At 39.5% G+C, this 22,507-nt stretch overlaps 1 protein-coding gene across 1 annotated transcript; it reads left to right on the top strand.

The window, feature by feature from the left end:
• Window positions 1–1,352: 1,352 nt before the first annotated feature.
• LOC134290389 (uncharacterized protein K02A2.6-like) lies at window positions 1,353–2,096 on the top strand. The gene has a single exon (XM_062857521.1). It carries the CDS (start codon window positions 1,353–1,355, stop codon window positions 2,094–2,096), a length of 744 nt encoding a protein of 247 aa, XP_062713505.1.
• Window positions 2,097–22,507: the final 20,411 nt, after the last annotated feature.

Raw genomic sequence — 22,507 nt, 5'->3', positions numbered from 1 at the left:
GGCGAATCATTAGTCATTAATCAGTCATTAATGTATCGAAAACAAAGTACATGATGGCAAATGGCTCAAGGGGGGAATCACCGCGCCCGCCACCCCGAATTTATATCGACGGTGATGAAATCGAGGCGGTTGAAGAATTCGTATACTTGGGCTGACTGGTGACCGCCGACAACGACACCGGCAGAGAAATTCAGAGGCGCATTGTGGCAGGAAATCGTGCTTACTTTGGACTCCGCTGAACTCTACGATCGAATAAAGTTCGCCGTAACAGGTAGTTAACTATCTACAAAACGCTGATTAGACCGGCCGTCCTCTATGGGCACGAAACATGGACCCTACGTGCAGAGGACCAACGCGCCCTTGGAGTTTTCGAACGGAAGGTGTTGCGTACCTTCTACGGCGGAGTGCAGATGGAAGACGGGATTTGGAGAAGGCGAATGAACCATGAGCTGCATTAGCTGCTCAATGAACCAACCATGGTCCACACCGCGAAAATCGGGAGGATACGGTGGGCGGGTCACGTCATCAGGATGTCGGATAGCAACCCGACTAAAATGGTTCTCGAGGGCCATCCGACCGGTACAAGAAGATGTGGTGCGCAGCGAGCTAGGTGGGTCGACCAAGTGGAGGACGATCTGCGGACCCTACGCAGAATGCGGAACTGGGGACAAACAGCCATGCACCGAGTGGAATGGAGAAGGCTACTATGTACAGCAGGGGCCACCCCGGCCTTAGCCTGATCAGTAAGGTAAGTAATATGTTAACTCGGCTGATCGACCGAACCAACTAACCAGAGGAGGAATATGTCATTGGGGCACTCACCCTGGAGGAGGACCTGTCAAGCATTCTTTCCGACGCAACTGAAAAGGTTCCGGTTGCATCCCCAGCATTGCAGAAGGCAACATCGACGAACGCTACACTTCAAACCGTTATCAAGCACATCCGTGATGGTTGGCCCGCCTGCTCCAAGAATCTCACCACTACAGTTCAACCCTACTTCCACAGACGAGAACCGCTCAGCGTAGTCAGCGGGTGCGTGATGTTCGGCGACAGGATCGTCGTTCCCGAGACGTTTCAACAGAAGATCCTGCATCAATTCCATCGAGGTCATCCCGGAATTGTACGTATGAAGGCAATTGCAAGAAGCTTCGTGTACTGGCCCGGCATCGACAACGAGATTGAGGATTACGTCAAGCGCTGCGTACCGTGCTCAACAACAGGCAAGGCTCCAACGAAGACGACATTGGAATGGTGGCCCATTCCGGCCAAACCCTGGTCCCGGATTCACGAGTTGACTACGCAGGTCCAGTAGATGGAGTCTACTTCCTGGTGGTAGTCGATCCCTACACAAAATGGCCCGAAGTGCGGGTAACCAAGTCCACGTCATCGAAAACTTGATGGTGGTTTTGCTGAACCAATCATTCGCAACGTTCGGCGTTCCAGAGGTAATCGTATCCGACAACGGCACTCAATTATCGAGCCACGAATTTCAAGCGTTCTGCACCAGTCAAGGCATCCACCATATCCGGGCCGCTCCCTACCATCCCCAATCAAACGGATTAGCGGAAAGATTCGTTGACACGTTGAAGCGAAGCCTGCGGAAAATTCGCTCAGGGGGAGAAACACTTGAGGAAGCACTCTACACTTTCCTTCAAGTCTACCGCACTACACCAACCGGTGACCTGGACGGCAGATCTCCGGCCGAGGTGATGTTCAACCGACCGCTTCGAACAGTGTCGTCTATGCTCCGACCAATCGAACGAGCCAACACCGAGTCCAAAGGCAGGACGAAACAGAACGCCGCTTTCAACAAGAAGCACGGCGCACTCCAGAGAAGTTTCCTGAACGGTGATCCCGTGTATGCCCAGGTACATCGTGCAAATTCCTGGCAGTGGGAACCAGCAACCGTGATCGAGAGGATTGGAAAGGTCAATTACAACGTGTTCCTCATTCGGTCGCACGCCAACCAGCTCAAGACTCGTGTTCCAGAACGCCGTACCGCTCCAGCAGATCAACTGACACCACTTTCTGTATTTTTCGACGGGTTCGGATTGGCTATCCCAACCGAGACTCCACCGAACGCCATCCCACTATAAGATCAAGAACCACAACGGTTTGATGAAGGACTTCAAGAGAATTCAGAAGATCCCCACCTGACGGATGATCTATCGGAAGATGAAGCTGCCGGTAACGAAGAAGAAGATGAAGAACCACCGGTAGAACCAGTTGAACCAGTTCAACCAGCGACACCGATCCTAGAGAGAGGCCGGCGCACGATCCAACTTCCGGCCCGGTTCAAGCCCTACTGGATGATGAAGCCTTAGGGGGGAAATGTTGGATCTCAGCAATCATTTGTATCCAAAAATACTTGAATTTGATCACAGCAACCCTCGCTTGACTATATAAGTGATGGGGTGACAGTAGATTGATTATTCTAAGTTTGACTTCCTAATAAACTACAACTAGTGAAGAAAAGTATACTAAACTCTTTTATTCCGGAAGTATACCCGGATATATCAATATTTAATTATTGGCTATTTTCGGATTGATATGATGGGAATAAGCGCATATGACGAAGTAGATTTCCGCCCTAGCTACTTTTCCAATATGGTTTGTAGTTTGGAGAAATAAATTTGTTTGCATTTGTGATCAAGGCGTGAAATGAAATTCCAAGTGTATATCACGGTGCACCAGACAGTTTAATTTCTCACGAGAGGCCTCTTATCGTATGATTTGTCCAAATAAATTTAGCAGCGTAATATAGTTACATCAAATAGTCGACAGCTAAGATCTCCTTTCCCAGACGTAGTTGTGATATGCTTCCTTTAACTCTGACATGAAGACCTGCTCTAAAGTATCCAACAAAGCCAGTGGGGGATTAACCGTAAAATTCATTGTAACATTGTAAGGTAGCTAAAGATTGCGTAAACATTTGCGCGCCAATGCTCCAATCACGCTGATGAGCTCCATATAAAGTTGCAGTTCCCAGTTTTCAACGGAGTTGTAGGCCAAGGTGTTGGAATCAAAGATATTCAGGTTAGCGATTAGATTGAGCATCTCTCCTCCATCATTTAAGCGCGAGCTCATACACGCCCAATGAAGAATTCAGAAGAATTAATTCTGTATGCAGTCCATTTCATGTCCGTAGATAATCTCTGAACTGAAAGGAATAAGATTTATCTTGACATTTGCATGATGATCACAAACTCTGTGCCATGGGAAATGAACTTGAGGAACAAGTTTTGCCACGGAGTTATCTATTAAAGTGATTCAAAGGGCGCGTCGGTCTAAGCCAAACATAGCAACAAATTGTTTGACAAATCAGTTACATTGATACGCGCAGATTCCTTAAATGGAGAATCGTGGTAGCATGGGTACTGCGCATATAGGTTAAACTAGGTGACCGATTTGTTCAGGGTCAGTCCATTGCGCGATGCCATTTTTGCCCAATGGAGATGCAATGTTTTTTTTTTGCTTCGATATCACACTGTGACGTGGAAACATATTGCTACATGACATTGTTCAGCTGACGGCATTAATTTAGCAGTCATAAAACGTGCTAGAGTATGCAAAACTTTGCCCGTTGGGGAGTTGCTTCGCCGTTGAACCAATGGGTGCTGGGCGAATCGAGATGAACATAAATTATTTTACTGTAGTGAAATAAAATGAAATGCTAGCTTGGTTTGATAAATGTAAAATAAACTCTCGGCAACTCGTTGCGTAAATATCTGTTTTATATTCCTTAAATGATTTCCTTCAAAAAACTAAAATTCGTATTAATGTCAAGATTTTAAAAATTTTACGATCATTTACATATGATTATTAAAAACAAATTTGTAAGTCATGCAAACCACTGTATAACGGAGGTTTAGAGAGGAAACAGTTTTGACCAGCAGGAATGGTTGAATACCACACAGTGCATAGTTGCATAGCGTACGCCCGACTCGGCACGTAGGCACCCCGGCAATTCCGAATCAGCCAATTTATTTATTACGCAAATTATGAATGAATCTCCTGTCACTTACCACAGGTAATTAATTTTACCGCGAATCACCGCCGTCGGTTCCATGTTGGGACCTGGGAAAATCTGTGCAACTCAGCAATAAGGAAAGGACCTGCGGTCACCGGGTGGCATCCTGTCACACCTTTTCAGGACACACCACAACCCGCTTCGGGCTTCGATGATTGATTCTTCGCACTAATCTTAGTCAGACATGATAATTGCCTACCGACCGTTAATAGTGCGAAAAAAACAGACCATCATCGATGGACGTGCAAACGTTAATGGAATTTTAAATCCCCCATCCGGATGGCCATTACAAAGATGTTAAAATGTGAATCATCGACGGTTTTACCTCGGGCACGGTCGTAAAAGAATCGATATCTGCATAACAAGCTCCCCCTTTACGAGCCCCTTTCCCGCCATTGATCCAAATTGACGACTGCAAACACAACAGGTAAATGGGTGCCTAACAAGCTAATAATAAAGATTAAACTGCGATCCAATCGTCAAATCATCGCATCCCGGGCGAACGATGAACTGCCCGTCGATGTTAATCGACGGTGTCGTGTGTGCATCGCGATGACATGGTATCGAAAAAGGATCACCACCGCCCACGCAAAATGAGTGCGCTTTTTCGGCGGTGTTATGCAGCTGACCAAGGCGTAGCTAGGAGAACTGAGTTCAAAGTTACAATCAGCATTCCTGGAAAATTTATTCACGTTATATACTGGATCTATACGGGCATGTGAAAAGCTAGTGGTTCTATATTAGTTTTATGTGTTACTAGCTGTCCCGGCAAACGTCGTACTGCCTACCTACTGTGTTTTTTGACGTGCAGCTCCATAGGGATGTTCTCCGCAAGGTCATTTGTATGGAAACCCCCCGTTCCTGAGACCGGAGTGATCTCACACAAAGCTAAGAATCTTCCCCGGTTCCAAAAATACCCACACACAAAATTTCGCACCTATCGGTTCAGTAGTTTCCGAATACATAACGGTCAGACAGACAGACAGACAGAAATTTATTTTTATATATATAGATAGATATATAGATATAGATTTAGTTTTACAATTGCATCTCTGACATCGCATAAAACCATCATATAACTTGTACTATAAATATAATCTGCAGTAGGCTTGCAAGTAGTTATGAATAGGTTTTGCCACTCATTATATAGCCAATAAAAGTAAAACAAAACAAACATCCACAGTTTAAAGACAGCTGTCTTGAGCCATGAAGCTTGACAGAAGCTTCCTTGAAACGCCTTTAAAACTAATGGTTATTTGATCACCAATCACCATCATATCATGAGCTTTGTTATGACCTCCTCAGGCCTTATTGGAGCACTCCTCAGGAACGCAGAGTTTTAGCATAAAAATACCTCACCTGGACGGGATAATTTATGCAAATACAGAAAAACCATGAGTCAATTTCATGATTCCACGTACAGCTTTAGATCAAATTCTGCAGTTCAGCACTTCTTCTTTGAAACTTCACAATGTTGAAAATCTTTTTTGCACCCAATTTCACCGAACAAAATTAAAAGCTTAATTTTCAAATTAAACAGGACAGTCACATTTCCCATAAAAAAAATCGTGACTTGTTTTCCCTAATGTATAAATAAGGAACAACAGATAAATAAAGAAATAACACTGGAAGAAAAAAATTGGACGAATATATGTGTTGAAGAATTTCTAGGGGATTCCCTGAAGGAATCCTGAAAAACATTTAACCTTTCGAACCTAGTCTCGAAAAGTTTCTGAAAGAAGCCTAGATTTCTCAAGGATATCGTTTTGGCCTTTTACTGGAATTTCTTTTGGAATTTCTGGATTTACTGAACCCATATTTCTCCAGTTGATCCTTCGGATGTTCTTTCTCCTGTAGATGTAAATTTTTCTTAGATTTCAAAAGTTACTTCTTGAGAAATACCACTCCTGAAGGAATTCAAGGAAGATCTTCAGGAACTTGGTTAGGTATCCGAGAAGGATTTTTTTTGAAGAATTTGAAGAGCAACTTCTTCCAGAATCCCAAAAGAAATTTTTGAATCACAGAATCACAGAAGAAACAGGTATATCTTGGAAATGCTCTCAAAACCCTTCTTGAAGAATAAGAGAATAAATATTTTGAGCAAGACCTGAAAGAATATCGGAATTAATTCCCGGAAAAAAAATCCACAAAGAACTACAAGAAGAACTCGAAAAGGATCCTCTGAAGAAATCACTAGAGATCATTTTGAAATTTGAGAACCTTTCCAAAAATTTCTTCTACGATCCTCTTGGGAAATTTCACAAGAAACTGTTCAGGAACCCTTCAGAAGTTGTTTCCAAGGTTTTAGAAGTAACTCCAGATGAAATCCTTGAAGAAACCACCTAAGTGATTCCAGAATCACTTATGGAATATGAAAAAGAAGCCCTGGAAGATTTTTTTCCTGAAATTCTTGTAAAACTCTCAAAGGGAACTTTAGTGGGAATGATAAGAGAAAAAATACTGAAGGAGGTCCAGAAGGAAAAATCCCCGAAGGAATGCCTTGAAAAATCCTATAAGAGTATTTTTGAGAAATATTAGAAGAATTTTATGTACAAAACCCGAAATAAATGTATGCAGGAATTCCAGAAGGAACTTTTGGAAGATTCCCAGAAGTTTAAAATACCGTAAGACAGGCTCCTATCAAATATTTAGTGATTTGGCTAATCAAATAAAAAAAATGTCATGCAATTATTCTTTTTCTTAAGTTTGAGCTTGATCGACCGTAGATGCTACTCCAGTATTACCAGACCAGATACACGCACACAAGGAACCAAAGAGATATCTGCCGAGGACTAGCCAACGTACAAAATGATCGGGACACGCAAAATTTTCACTTTTCAAAAAATGTTCAACTAGCTGTAACTTTTTGAAAATGCATCAAATATTCTCAATTTTTTACTGTAAGTTTATCAACTAGTTGTGTACCAGTGGTCCAATTTTGGAAAAGGTCGGGCCATTCTCCACGGAGTTATAAAGATTCTTGAAAGAGGTAAAATTATCCGATGTCCAACTTTGAGCTGTTATATCTCCAGATTCAATGAATCGATTGCAATGAAATTTTGATCATTCATGACTTATATAATGAACTCTCACGATTTTTTAGTAAATTGGTCTATTTTTAATATGCATTCCATTGCTTTCTCAATTTATTGGCGACTATGTTGTTACTATCCTTCAAAACAAATTAATATATAAGAGGGAAATTAAACCAACTATAATTTGCATCTTGAATTTTGAAACGATGTTGAAGTTTAGAATAATTTGGTGTTTTATTAGAAAAATAATCCAATCGTTATAATTTTCTTCCGTGTTAAGAATTTTAAGTTAAGTCAAAGGTTTTTCATAGCTCATTATATAAGTCATAAATAGTCAAAATTTCATTGCATTCGGTTCATTGAATCCGGAGATATAACAGCTTAAAGTTGGCTATCTGATAATGTTACCTTTTTCAAGAATATTTATAACTCCGTGGAGAATGGCCCGATCTTTTCCAAAATTGGACCACTGATACAGAACTAGTTGATGAACTTACAGTCAAAAATTGAGAATATTTGAGGCATTTTTCGAAAAGTTACAGCTAGTTGAACATTTCTTGAAAAGTGAATATTTTGCCTGTCCCGATCATTTTGTCTATCTCCTGTATCTAAATACCAAGGTAAGATATTCCCGCAAATGTAAAAAACGAGACCCACCAACACATCTGCGTTAGTTATGAAAAGTTGTTGATTTTACTGGAAACTTTTAGTGGCTACGCAGTCTTTATTCTTAAAACGGGTTTATTGTTTACCCAACGTTTCGGCACGTTGGGTAAACAATAAACCCTCTCTCTCTTCTTGGCGTAACGTCCTCATTGGGACAAAGCCTGCTTCTCAGCTTAGTGTTCTATGAGCACTTCCACAGTTATTAACTGAGAGCTTCCTCTGCCAATGACCATTTTGCATGCGTATATCGTGTGGCAGGCACGAAGATACTCTATGCCCAAGGAAGTCAAGGAAATTTCCTTTATGAAAAGATCCTGGACCGACCGGGAATCGAACCCGTCACCCTCAGCATGGTCATGCTGAATACCCGTGCGTTTACCGCCTCGGCTATATGGGCCCTCAATACAATAAACCCGTTTTAAGAATAAATACTGCGTAGCCACTAAAAGTCTCCAGTTAAAGTAACAGTCGTTCCCTTAAAAGCAGTAGATTTTACTCTTTGGACATTTCTAAATGCTGTAAAACTACGTTTAGAACCAATTAAACATTCTGTCACTGATTTTCAAATTACGATATTTTCTGATTTATTGAACGGAAGTCACTTTTAATCTAGTGAGATGCATTTTAATAACACTAGTTTACAGCATTTTTGAACTCGGAAAGCTGATGATCGTTTTTGGTGTAGAATCATGCCCTGAGTTCGAAAATGCGAAGGCAAAAAATCACTTTCCATACAAGGTTGATGTTTTGAAATCAATTTTTGTTCTATTTTTAGCAAAGTCGCTTACTTCACACATCTCATTCTCCGTAATCAATGCTCCGATTGAGCTGAATTTTTTACTGTAACTCGCCTACATATGATTTGTTAAATATACGATGAGAAAGAATTTTTAAATTATTTTTTTCTCTTTGAAAAACATACTTTTTTTCATATATTTGTGGAAATTTTGCTAAAATTTAAGGAGATCGTCCCCAACACTCGCCAATATCTTGAATTTCATCAATATGACGCAAAACCTGTATTTAGATGATCGAATGGTTTTACATTCAGCTTTCAATTTATGGAAAAAGATTTAAAATTGGTTGAACAAAACGCAAGATATTTGAATTTTATTAAATTCCATATTTTAAAAAGTTGTAAAACTCGATATTGAGCTAAAACTCAAAAACTGTTCGACTTTAAATTTTTTGAAGCACGGTTTGGAAATCAGCGCTAAATTACGTTTCAAAAATTTTGGTCGTTGACAGAAGTTCACGACTTTCGTTTTATTTTGTAAACTAGTGAATCAAATGCTAAAAGTTTCTGATTTCCAGTGAAAAATGTTGGAAGGTTATCAAAAAGCGTTACATGAACAGCTTAAGCGATGCTTCATGTTCAATTTCAGAAATTTAAGCTTTAAATGATATAAATTGAATAGTTTATGGCTTGAAATACATTGCATATGAACTGCATAACAAACTGTCTCGTCTGTCTACGTCAATAAGAATTGAGCATATCCCAGTCAATCAGGAACTCCATAAGGTTACACCCATTACATAGTATAAAGTACTATTTCAAGTTATTATGTATTATATATGTACGGCTGAGGGACAATTTTCACCGCATATGATGTTATTTTTCAGAATTATTGCGATGTATTCGGCAAAGTCGTATAAGAACGTAAATCAGCTGTTATAAGGCATGCTCAAATGTTGATGATGATGATTAAAGTGTACCCACCATCATATCAGCGCAAGGATTACCTATGGGTGCAGAATCATTCCGGAAGGGAATTATCTACCTGATGGTTTGTTGTAGCAGGGTGAGTTCCCAGTCAACCAGTGATCGTATAAAATGTTGCATAAGATGTTAAAGTGGAGGCGATATACGTACATTTTGCATGCATTTAAATGGAGGCATGCACGCATATGGCCTCCACTTTATCATCATATGCAACATCTTATACAATTTCTGGTTGTCTGGGTTAAACTCGCGGATTTGTTTCGGTAGTTAGTTCGGTAGCTTTAGCTTAGTTTAGACTGACTACACACTTCGAAAAAATCTTGTAATTTTGTGTCATATAAATCCGACATATAAAAGCAACACATGTGACGCAAAATTGTGTGCGATCTTATTTTTACAGGAAACGGAAAATGTTTGACTCATGTAATTTTACCGCAACAGCTCAGCGCGTCGGCTGCTTGTATACATGATTGAGAACTGTGCTATTTATAGCATCGAATATTGAAACAAAAAAAAATACAAAAAGTTCCATTCGGGAATCGAACTTCGATCCTCAGAGTGTCAGTTTTCGATCTTGCTCTCTCGGCTGACTCACCACGTTGAAGAAATGACAGTCGAAGATGAACAACTTCTACCATAAACAAACTTGCCAGTTCGGCTATCGCGTCGTCACTGCTGGCGTGTATGTATGTACTGAGACAGCCGTCATCGCAGCCAAGCAGACAAAGCCGCCTTCTGATTGACTGAGCGTGGCTGTTTTTGTTTACCACTGCATCGGCTGATGGCAACGGATTTGTGGCTCAACTCGGTGTTAAATTTATGAGCGGTTTTCATGCTGTTTCACCTTCGTAATAAACAAATTTCCAATCGACTGCAGTCTTCATCTGATTTTGTAAGGTGCTGTTTGACAGTTCAACATCAGTAATCATTATGTTTCTGTAACATATCGCGTAAATTTACAGCATAGAGAACTAAATTATCAGTTCTGTGATTTAAAATTATGGCTGGAAGAACTCAAACAATATAAACTTAATACGAACGTCACAAAAAGTGTCAAAATGTGGCACATTTATGTTTATGTCAAAGCTTTTTCAGGCAGTTCGAACAATTGTGTCACTATTAAAATTGAGATTTTTTTAGTGTGTACACACGAGATTTTTAGCCCTAGGCTAGTTCATCTCGGGACCTACGCTTTACTTCCCTTCCGAAGGAAGAATTCACATTTTGCGAGTTTGTTGGGGGTGGGATTCGAACCCTGGTTCTCGGCGTTATAGTCTAGTGTTCTAACCATCACACCAGGTCCGCTCCACGTCATACAGTGGTACAAATTCGTTTAAACGCACATACATCTCAAAACATTCTCTTCATGTTGCTGTACATTAAAATTTATGATAATAACGCTGTAAGTATCACTAGTAATAGTAGGTAACAAATATTGGAAAAAAAACCGTAAAAGTGCGTTTAAACGAATTTTCCTCCACTAATTAGATAGTTATTCCCTGATAAAAATAAAACGAATTAAAAAGAGTTCTACGTGATTGACCCGAACCAATGACAGTTGCAGAATGAATCATTTCAATAATTGACTGGGAGTGGTCAACATTCGCACAGTGCACGCTTCAGAAGCTCTCTTTAACGATACAATAACGGCGCCGGCCACGTCCTTGCAGTCAAGTTGGGAGAGGGAAGGAATGTTAGTACAAACCTCAGTTATGTGAAAGTTGGCGTTTACCGCATGTCTCCACCAAAGGCTGCAGGAAGGAGTTCTTGCTAGTAGGAAAGGTATCGTTGGGTCAGGATTCGCTTTGATAAGTAATATGACCTTTGCCCGCGGAAATCTTTCGGTAGTCAACATAAAGTTGCTATCTCATGACAAAAGTCTGGCTACTCCACGAGCTGAAGTTTGGTATTTAGTTCATTGAACTCCCTTAGGCTACCCCTCCGTGTGTGTTATCCCCGCATTATAAAATGTAAATTGTATAAAGTCATAATGAATAAACAATCATGGGTTAAATTAGACAGATCTGACCAGATTTGTCTCCTGTGCTGACACAATATCTTGTTCTTGAAGTAAGAACGCCTCATACCACAAATCCACTGAGGGCAAACCTTCATCCAGCGAGAAATATTGCGCATCTGGTTTGTTGTTCGTGATAAACGTTCAGAAGGAAGTACAGCATAACCAAGCCGGAAATCACACGGATAAGAACGACGCGTACAACGAAACAGAACTCACCAAGTGTCATTGATTGAGTACTTCATTTGGCACTTTTTCCTTTACAACGTCAGTTTAACTCACATTGGTGTATGAATAAAACTACATAAATGTAAAAATAAACTCGCAAAAGCGAGAATCGTTTATGATGACATAATATGATTTAATATGCGATAACAATCGAAGAACTGCTGTTTGGCAGTGCTAGCAGTGCCAAAAAGCTACAAAAAAAAAGAACAGCCACCATTACAAAGTTATTATTTTTGTTGTCGTGGCCCTAGTTATAATCAATGAGTGGCGCTAGCGAGGTATTGGTAGTGAAAGCTTTGCGAGAAATCGGGTTCCGTTAAATAAAAAGAAAATCGGGTTAAGTACTGTTCCTTTGAATTCCACTAAGAATTTGCATCCTTTGACAGATACGTATTTCGACCTCAATTGTAAGGTCGTCTTCAGTGTCTTGTACTTGACTCGAGTCAATTCTTAGTGGAATTCAAAGGAACAGTACTTAAACCGATTCTCTTTTTATTTACAGATATTCCCCTAACAAGCCCAGGTTAATAATCATCTGGTTCCGTTGTTTTTTAATCCAATTAGTTTGCCATGGCTAAGTGCAGGGAACTGTTGTGGTCTGCTTGTTTTCTTACCCAGCATTAAAACTATGCTGCAGTGTTAAAAGATACAGGGGATGGCCAAAATGTTTGGGATAGGCAACTTTTTTTCTCCCACAAAAAAAAATCAACATGCTGTAACTTTTCATAGAGTGCATCAAAAAATCTCAAATTTTGACTGTTTGTCAACCTATTATATGTGCATCATTGGTACAAATTTGGGCTCGATTCATTAATTTTTCGCGAAGTAAGAATCGTTCGGGTAAAACACTATTATTTAGACAACTAATTTTTGAACTGTCACATCTCGGAAACCAACGAACCGAATTGAATGAATTTTATAACGTTTATCAACAATATATTGATGCTTAATACGACGTTATAAAATGTAATATTTTCTCAAGGCGAATTAAGTTATACCGGGATGAAATTTGTACTCATGTAGAGGAAAATAAGTCAAATTTACAATATCACACAAAAAATACTAAATGTGTTCTTCCTTCAATCTAAATAGGCTCTAATATACCTAATTAGAGGTAACTTGAGAACAGAAGTGGAAAATCTTTGGATATCAACACTAAAATTCATTGAAATTGATGTAAAAAAAATACCTTTTTTCGAGAAAAATCCAAAAAGTTTCAATCCATGATAACTTTTTTCAACGTTTAAAAAGTACCTTTGTTTTAATAGTTTGTGAAGCATTCACATATTGTTAATGTACGTTCAAAATTTTATTCAATTCGGTTCACTGGTTTCCGAGATATGACACCTCAAAAATGAGTTGTCTGAAAAATAGTGTTTTACCCGAACGGTTCTAACTTTGCGAAACATTAATCAATCGAGCCCAAATTTGTACCAATGATGCACATATAATAGGTTGACAAACAGTCAAAATTTGAGATTTTTTGATGCACTCTATATAAAGTTAAAGCATGTTGAACATTTCTGTGATGGAAAAAAAGTTGCCTATCACAAACATTTTGGCCACCCCCTGTAGGCTGTCAGCCTGAGCCTCAGGCTTGAGACGCAGTTATGTTGGCTACGAAAGCATTGCATTGGGGGGATAGGGATGCCAATTTCTTGATTTCACCAAATGCAGGAGTGAGTTTGAATGTCATAATCCCCCCATCCCCATCTCCTTCTACCACCCATGTGATCGCATTTGAACTGTAGTCCAATCCAACCAAACAAAACCGTGGTAACGACTGACAACGTCCACCTCCTCCCAGGAAAAAAGCAAAAGTTCTCAAGATCGCTCGAGTTTCGTTTTCAATCAAAGGATTATAAAGAAATAAAAAGCGAGCACCATATTTGAAAGCTGCCGAACACTATCGATTTCGATGTGACCACATGCGTACCAAGTACGTACATGCATTGATATCCTACAACATCATTTGTGGCAGAGGAGATTTATGATCTTGCAGCTTTATGTTGTTCTCTGCTTGACAAGGACCGGGTCACGATCTCCACTCCAGGTTGAATGACATGTCACATTGGTGAGGTAAGTAAGAAGATCGATAGAAGCCCAAGCACGACAAATGCCAATGCAATGCTATAACTGGGCTGAGTACCTGTCATGCAATCAACCTTGAACTCCATCTCCCAAGATCTAGATCAACAACGGCGACGCAATGAAAAATGATTCATTCGCACGTGACCGTGGTGCCACACTGCTGCTGCTACGCTACGGCACGGGGCGCTCGATTCCCGGAAAGGAAAGTTCAACCAAGTGCATAATGCTACGATACGATAGAAATTCTTTGCCGGCATCTGGCTGGGCTCTAACATTATCGACGTGGATCGGTAAGAATTCCAATGCATTCCGATGCAACGGAACTCCGACCAGCCAAATGCAACTCAACCGAACAAACGGTCCCTATCAACTTAATCTAATTCGTGTTCAAACACGGCTCGAAATCCATTTTTATTGGGTCGGTGCACTCGAAGGTGAAGAGGATGTGGTGGGCAGGTAACCATGAACCAGACACCACCGCTTGTCCACAGATTTTTATGAAAAATGAACAAAAGAGTGCCGTGTGTGTCAGACTTGATAAGCTAGCTTACGCACATAATAGCACGACTTAATGCGGTCATTTTCAGCTTATAAAACAACCACTGATCCGGGGAAATCAATCGGGGATGGCTCTTCGCCCGTTCCGTCCGGGTCCAGATCGAAGCTGACGACGAGACAAGAAGCACAGACACTACACGACAGAGAAATGGTGATCCCCGTTCGATATTCTTCGGACCTCATCGTCGGGTCGGTAGGGGGTCTCTGCGGGTGCAGTAGGAATTAAATGGTAATGATTCTTAAAGCGTTGCATACGAGAAGAATGTTATGAAACAATTCACATTTTTTTGTACATATACGCAACAACATTTTCTACGTTGTTTAGTAATAAAAATGAAACGTAGTCAGAGTTAACCAAGTTACCAGTATCGTCATCATTGTCATCATATGTATCGAATATTAATAACTTGTTACAAAAAAAAAAGAAAATTAATTAGGCAGTATCCATTTATTACGTAACGCTAAAATTGACATCTTTCGACCCCTCCTCCCACCTCCGTAACGCTTTTTTGTATGAAAATCCTAAAATTTTTGTATGGGCCGTAACGCTCGGCCGTGCTCCCCCCTCCCCCTAGAGCGTTACGTAATTTGTGGACGGCGCCTATTTTAAATGATTAACATATCACAACACATAGAACCTTACAAATGCACAATATACGGACATCACAAATTGACACAACACGACACAAAACATATATGTGCCCTATTATTTAGATGGATAACATCCTCCGATCACAGGATGTCGAGGTTTCATATATTGGTTTGGGTCCATCAGTCATCCTGGAGTTGTATTTCAGTTGGCAGTTTGCCTTTTAGTTCACAGCGTTTGTTGCTGTGTTCATAGCTTGGTTTTGTCTAGGAAAACTAATTCTAATCGGGCATCCCGTTTCGGGTTCTATTACTAGAGCTCTATAACTTGAAGTCCATGTCAGGGAAAGGTTTGTATCTGTAGTATTTATCCACTGTACGAAATGGCCAGAAATTGGCAATCAAAATAGGATTGCACTTCATGGGCCACTATTCTGCCAGAACCCTATAAATGTACATTAACCCTCTAATACCCAAATTTTTGATTTTGATCTAAATATCATTTTTCGTCATCTAAAATCGATTTGAACATGTTTTGGAAGATGATTCTTTTCAATTCTCGATTTCGTGAATTTCAGTTTTTGATTTTTCTAATTTTTATTTTTGAACATCCCCACACTTTTTTATTTTTCCTGGAAGCCAATTTGGGGAACGCAAACAAGAGTAGATTGGGTGACATTCCCAATGAGAACATGAATATTGTTAGTTTGTTACGGGTATAAATATTTGTTACAATTATAAGACAGAATAATTGTTTAATGTGTTATTAGTTTATTATTCGTGCGTTCTTTGTGTTATATGTTTCAATTTGACTTGTAAATATTCGCCTTATCTTAACCCTCTAATACCCAATCCCGCCTTTAGACGGGGTATAGTTTGAGCATTTTTGTAATTTTTATTTCGTGGAAAATCAAATTTTTAATATTTTTGGCTGATATTTAGGACTGTTCTGTATATCTCAAAATGATTTTTCTTGTATTTTAAAGCGTATTTACATTTTTTTAAAATCATTGAAAAATTGATGTTTTAGTCACCTTTTAGAAGTCATTGTTTATTTTGTATTGAATCGCTACAATTAACATATTTTAAATTTTTCCCAAATCATTCTATCCTTGTTTAACAGTTTAAGGGAATCGAATACACTCTAAAATTATTTTCCTCAAAATTACACGGAAAATAAAATTTTCTGTGAAAAAAAAATAAAATAATAATATTTCAACCAGTGACGACAATTCTCAAATTGCGGTCGTCTACACCGACGCCCAGCGGCGCCAGCGTCGTTGATTTGTTTTTGTTTTGATAGTCGTCTTGACAACCCGAGCGGCATTCTCAGAAATGTATGCTTTCGAAATTCTTTTGACCGCTGTCTGCTGAACTTCAACCACCTACTGATACTCAAAGTCAGTATTTTCAATCTCAACTGATTCGTTTTAATTGAGCACGATGCAGAAGCAAAAAATGCAGTTGTATTGCATCACTCACCAAAAGTAACTATAATGCAGAACAAGTCTCAGGAGTTAGTTATGGTTCAATTTCAAAACAGCAACTATTACCTGCCACGGCCATCTATACTACTTTAATTCTGCAATTTGATTCCGTACACCCTTTAAATGTCAATTGACGTATTACCAGAAGGATCCTTGGAAAAAATCTTGAAGGTATTCTCGTAAAATCCTTAAAACTATCTATGGAAGAAACCCTCGAAATATTCCTGTAGGAATTCCTGAAGGGAATCCCTAGAGAAATTCTTGAAGAATTTCCTGTACTTAGTTTGTTCCGGGAATTCGAATAATGGAATCCTTGGAAAAACTCTTGAACTCACCTGAAGGAATTCCTTGACGATTCGGTGGAATATATTCAAAAATAAACGTTTAGAGGAATTCAAGAAGGAATTTCTATAGGAATTCCCGGTGCATCCTCAAAAGAAATTCCGAGAGGGAGTTCTGGGAGAATTTCGAAAAAAAAATCGTTTGGTGAATTCCTGATGTCTAAAATGTCTAAAAATGATGTCTTCCTGAATGTCTAAAATATCCCTGGAGAAATTGATTCTGCCACATCCGCCCAAATTCCAAATGCCCGAATGTAACAAACACCCAAGAGTCATTCGCCCAAAAAGACCATTCGCCCGAAAACCATAATAATCTTGAAAACACTTTTCTGAAATCAGTTTAGGCGTTATCAACTAGAAGTAACTGCAACCATTTTTGTCAGAGGGTTTTGCTTTCTTTGACAGACATTTCTGGCAATATAGCTGTGGAAACATTGATTGGAATTGTCCCTTCTTTTGTTTATGGGCTTTTCTTTCTAGTTCCACCTACAAGGAAATTGAATTCAATTTGGAGAAATCCTTGAAGGAATGCCTGAATCCCTAGAGAAATTGTGGACAAATCCCTCGAGACATCCCTAGTGGAATCCCTGGTTAAACTCCTGGAAAAATGCTTGGAGGAATTTCTAAAGGAATATCTGAAGAACTTCCTGAATTTTCCTGAAGGAATTCCTTAAAGAATCTCTGGAGAAATACTAGAGCAATTCCTGGAAGAATCACTAGATGAATTCTGGGAGGAATTCCTGGAGAAAACCCTGGATGAATGCCTGGAGGAATTCATGGAGAAATTGCTGGAGGAACTGCTATGGGAATTTTTAAAGCAATACGTGGAGCTATTCCTGAGGAAATTCTAGGAGGAATTCTTGGAGGAATTCCTGAAGGAATCATTGAAGAAATCGCTAGGGAAATCCCTTGAAAAATCCTTAGAGAAACTCCTGAAGGAATGCCTGGAGGAACAACTGTAGGAATGCTTGGAGAAATTCCTGAAGGAATTCTTGCATGAATTCTTGTAGGAATTCCTGGAGGAATCCCTGAAGTAATTTCTGGGAGACTCTCTAGAGGATTCTCTGAAGGAATACCTAGAGATATTCTAAAACAAATAGTGGGAGAAATTTCTATAGGAATCGCTAGAGGGAGCCATGGAGGAATTTCTAGAGAAATTCTCGAAGGAATGCATAAAATATAGGGAACCCTGGAGGAATTTTTGGACAACTTTCTGGCAGAATACCTGGAGGAATTCCTGGCGGGATCCCTGAAGAAATCCCAGCAATAACCCCTGGAGAAATCCCTAGAAGAATCCCTGAAGGAATTCCTGGAGAAATTCCAAGAGGAATCTCTATAAAACTCCTTAGAGTAATTCCTAGACGAATCTTTGAAGGAATGCCTAGAGGAATTCCTGGAAGAATTTCTAGACAAATGCCTGGAAGAACTCTAAGGGGTGGCACTGAAACAATTCAAGGAGGAATTCCTGGAGAAATTCCTGGAGACATGCTTGTAGGAATCCCTGGAGCAATTCTTGATGGAATCCCTGTAGAAATTTTTGAAGAAATGTCTGAAGTGATTCCTTGAGGAACCTCTAAAAGAACTTTGGAGGAATCCCTAAATGTATTCCTGGAGAACTTTTAGAGGAATTCCTAGACGAATTAAGAATTCTAGCAGAAGTTTTTGGAGCAATCCCTTGAGCATTTCCTGGAGAAATTCCTGAAGGAATCCCACGAGGAATCCCAGGAGGAATCCCAGGAGGAATTCCTCCAGGAATTTCAAGAGGATTTTCTGAAGAAATCTCAGGAGGAAGTAAAACAATTTGTAAAGAATGCTCATCTTCTGGCTCAAGAGTAATTGAATGATGAGTTTACATGTTTTACAGCGAATTAGTCACATATTTCTGTATAAAATTCATTTTTTCCGAAACTGCCTGTCAGGCGAACTTCATACACATTTTCAAACTTTTGTTACCGTAGCAGTGCCGCAAATGTAATGAATATTCGAATGAATATTTCTAGCTGCCATGTATTCGCTAAACCCGATTTCGTCATCAAAAGTTCTTTAAATATTGAAATTTATGCATAGAATTGTACTTCTTCGGAAGTTATAAAATATTTAGCATGAAAACTGCATACTTCCAGGCTTTTTCTTAAGATTTATTAAACTTCAAACTTAAATAATTAAAGATTAAGTAAAATTTTGCATAGCTTAGGCCAAGGGCTGAAAGTCTCTTAACCTTTCAGGACGCGCGCCATCAAGCAACCGAAACTGCACCGCGCTCGCGCTGTATACGAAGAGCGAGGTTTTTTGGTAGTGTTGTACTTTTTACAACAGCGCGCGCGCTGAAGGGTTAAATAAAGACAAATCAATCAATCAATGCATAGCTTTTCGCATTCCAGGGTGGTCAATTCAGGAGGAAAATATATTTTCAGCACGTACGAAAACATTTCACAACCTGATCAATTTCACCCTGAAATTCAAATGATATTTTTTTTGTAATAAAATAATGGGCAGTAGAATTTTTAGCCTCATTGACTGATGAAAACCATGGTCGTACTTGTTTTGAAGCATCAAATTTAACCATATATCGATAAGTACTCAAAACTGATTCGCCAAAAACTACGAAAAGTGATCAATTTCACCCGAAGTCACTGCAGAGGTCGCAGAAGGAATTCTTGGAAAAATCTTGAAAGAATCCTAAGAAGAGATGATGGGGGAACTCCTGAAGGAATCCCTGTGGCAGTTCTTGAAGAAATTCCTGAAGAAACCCCAGAATGATTCCCGGAAGTAGTCTCTAGAGGAATTCCCGAAAAATCCCTTAACGATTCCTGAGGGGCCGTTCATAAACCACGTAGACTTTTTGGGGGGAGGGGGGGGGGGGTCTGACCAAAGTCTACGCTTCATACAAATTTCAATTTTTTTGTATGGACAAAAGTCTACGAGGGGGGAGGGGGGGCTCTGAGATGGCCAAATTTTGGTCTACGTGGTTTATGAACAGCCCCTGATGGAATTCCTTAAAGAATTCCAGAACGAACTCCTGAAGGAGTCCCAAGAAGAATTTCAGGAGGAATACTTGGATTTTTTTAATATAATCTTTTGAGTTTCTCCTGAAAGTATCCCAGTAAAATTACCCGAGTAAATCCCTGGAGGTAATCTTGAAATAATCCGTGGAGGAATTCTTGAGCGAACCCCTACATGAAGTCTTGGAGAAATACCTAGAGGATTTCCTGAGATAAATTCCAAGATGATTCCTACGATTTTTTTTTGAAATTCCAGGAGAGCTTTTTAAATGAACTCCATTTGTTTTTCTTCGTTAGTTTTGATTGGTTTTTCTCGCTGATATTGAACTGCAACTAAATCTCGCTCTACGTTTCAACCTATTTTTCTATTTTTTCGGTCATTTTCAGAAACTGTCATACAATGACCGAAAAAATAAAAAAAATAGGTTGAAACGTAAAACGAGATTTAACTGCAGTTCAATATCACCGAGAAAAACCAATCAAAACCAACGAATAAAACAAACAGTGATCAAAACCAAATAATATAAATGAACTCCAGCAAGAATTTCTGTAGGAATCACTGGTAAAAAGTCTAAAGGAGTCCACGTCTACAGTAATTTATGGAAAAAAAGTAGATGGACTTCTAAAGGATTTTTTATAGAAAGTTTTGAAGAAATTCCTGGATTAATTTTTGAAGAATCTCTGGTATAATTTTCTGAAAGAATTCCCGGAAGAAATACTTCGTATGGTTCCAGATGGAATTATTGGAATTCTTGAAGGAATATTTGGAGAAATCTCTGAAAAAATCTCTGGGAGAATGCCTGCGGAAATGATTTAAAGGATTTATAGAGAAATTTATTTGGGAATCCCTGGGAAAAAATCCTGAAGATTCATCAAAAACAGCCCTGGAACAATAACTGGGGGATCCGTTCAAGATATCCCGGGGGAAATCCTTAAAGAAATTCTTGAAGGTATCCATGTTGAATGCACTGAAGGAAGCTATGGGAAAATTCCAACAGGAATTCTTTGATGCAACCATGCAGAAGCATCTGTAAAAAAATGAAAAAAGTGAGAGTAATTCCTGAATCATTTCTAAGAACACGCCCTGAAACATTCACTATCGGAGCCCCGTAAGACGTCCATGGAGGAATTCATGAACAAGAAACGTCTGAAGTAGTGTCTTGTGCAATTCCTGAAGGAATTCCTGAAGAAGTTCCTAATGGAATTCCTTGAAGAAATTTCTAAAGATGTCCCAGGAGGAATTTATAAGAAATCCCAGGTTTGATGCTCTTGCCATGAACATTGGCGGAGCCAGCTTTTTCTTTTTCTTAATCACTCTCCCAAACAAATACGAGAAAGAGCGAGATGAAAGAGAAGGCAAGCTGCCTCCTCCTCTATCTTTCTCCTTCTCGTGTATGTTTAGGAGAGTGAGTAAGAAAAAAGAAAATGGTGGAAAATGATCATGACGTCTGTTTGAAATAAATAACAGTGAAAATTCATGAATTTTGAGATTGATCTGTAGCAGCATTGATCCTACAAACTTTTTTTTCGCTACCGGAACCGGTTCCTGGATAATTTGGCATGTTGTTTTTGTATTCCATGAATAGAAATCACAAAATATAGCCATTCAACCGAACTTGTTATTTGGAAAAATCTCATGATAAGGTTGAAGGGGTGCTTTTATAGAAATACTTGACGAAATTTCTTGTAGGTTTCATTATTCACGAAATCATCCCTAAGCGGGCGTACAGCGAAGATAATAAAGAGAGAGAATGAGGTTTTAAAGAGTCGACTCCCACGTAATTCGAGTATCCACATCTATATAACGGCGTTTGTATTTAGCGTGACCATGATGGATGATGAGTTCGATTCTCGGCCAATCCAGGAACTTCTCGTAAAGGACTTCTTCCTAAGACAACAGTGGCGACAACAATGAATGTCGGGGCTGACATTCCTTCTTTTTTCCAATGAGCTCCCGTGACCTTACCATAGAATGTTGCACTCTTATCCGTGCTGGTGCTTCGGATGTTTCACTAGCAATAGTGCCTATAGTGGCGAGCATTACGTACCTGGAAATAAAAAGAAAAGGAAATTTTTGAATACATTAGACACGTTTAATACAATTTTAAAACAATGATGTAACTTTAAGTTAATACAAGTAATCAAACTCTCAGAGATGAGTATGAGGATTAGCAAAAGTAAAATTTAAATCCGACCATCACGCCGTCGATTCACTGCCATAACCTGGCATTAAGTGGAATGCATTTGCTTCGTAATAAATCCACAAATCCACCTCGAACATCCACCCACGACGCCATCAACGCTTGGGGCGAATCCTGTGGCGTCAAAATTCGGAACGTCAGGTTGCAAAAAAAAAGATTCTAGGTATGTGAGAACGATTACTTTCGGCAAACGACCCACCACACCACACGAGTCGCAAATTTACTGCGTGCCAAAACTCTGCGGGGGAGATATCTTGCAGCAGCTTAGAACGGCGCGGTCGCGCTTTCATGATGGCCCATTTTGCTTATCCCACGATGGTTGAGGTCAATAATCCCACCAAAGTGGAACCATTTAGTGCCGAGCGAAAACAGTAACAGTCAAAAGACAAAACGATTAAGCAATTTTGGTTGGGGTCTGCTTTCGCGGTACCATTTTTGATGGGTTAGAGGATTTATTGGTCGATTCGGTGAATGCACGGAATTTGTGCTCTTTCGGTTAGTTTCCCCGCACTTTGGATTTTAGTGATCCACGGTTGCATA

The sequence above is a fragment of the Aedes albopictus genome, chromosome 3 (assembly GCF_035046485.1).
Source record: "Aedes albopictus strain Foshan chromosome 3, AalbF5, whole genome shotgun sequence".
NCBI classification, from domain to species: domain Eukaryota; kingdom Metazoa; phylum Arthropoda; class Insecta; order Diptera; family Culicidae; genus Aedes; species Aedes albopictus.
Note: the sequence above shows the minus strand (reverse complement) of the source record. Positions and strands in the feature narration are given on the sequence as shown.

Excerpts from the sequence above, each read along its gene's own strand:
- LOC134290389 (XM_062857521.1), top strand. The coding sequence starts at position 1,353 with ATGGCCCGAAGTGCGGGTAACCAAGTCCACGTCATCGAAAACTTGATG.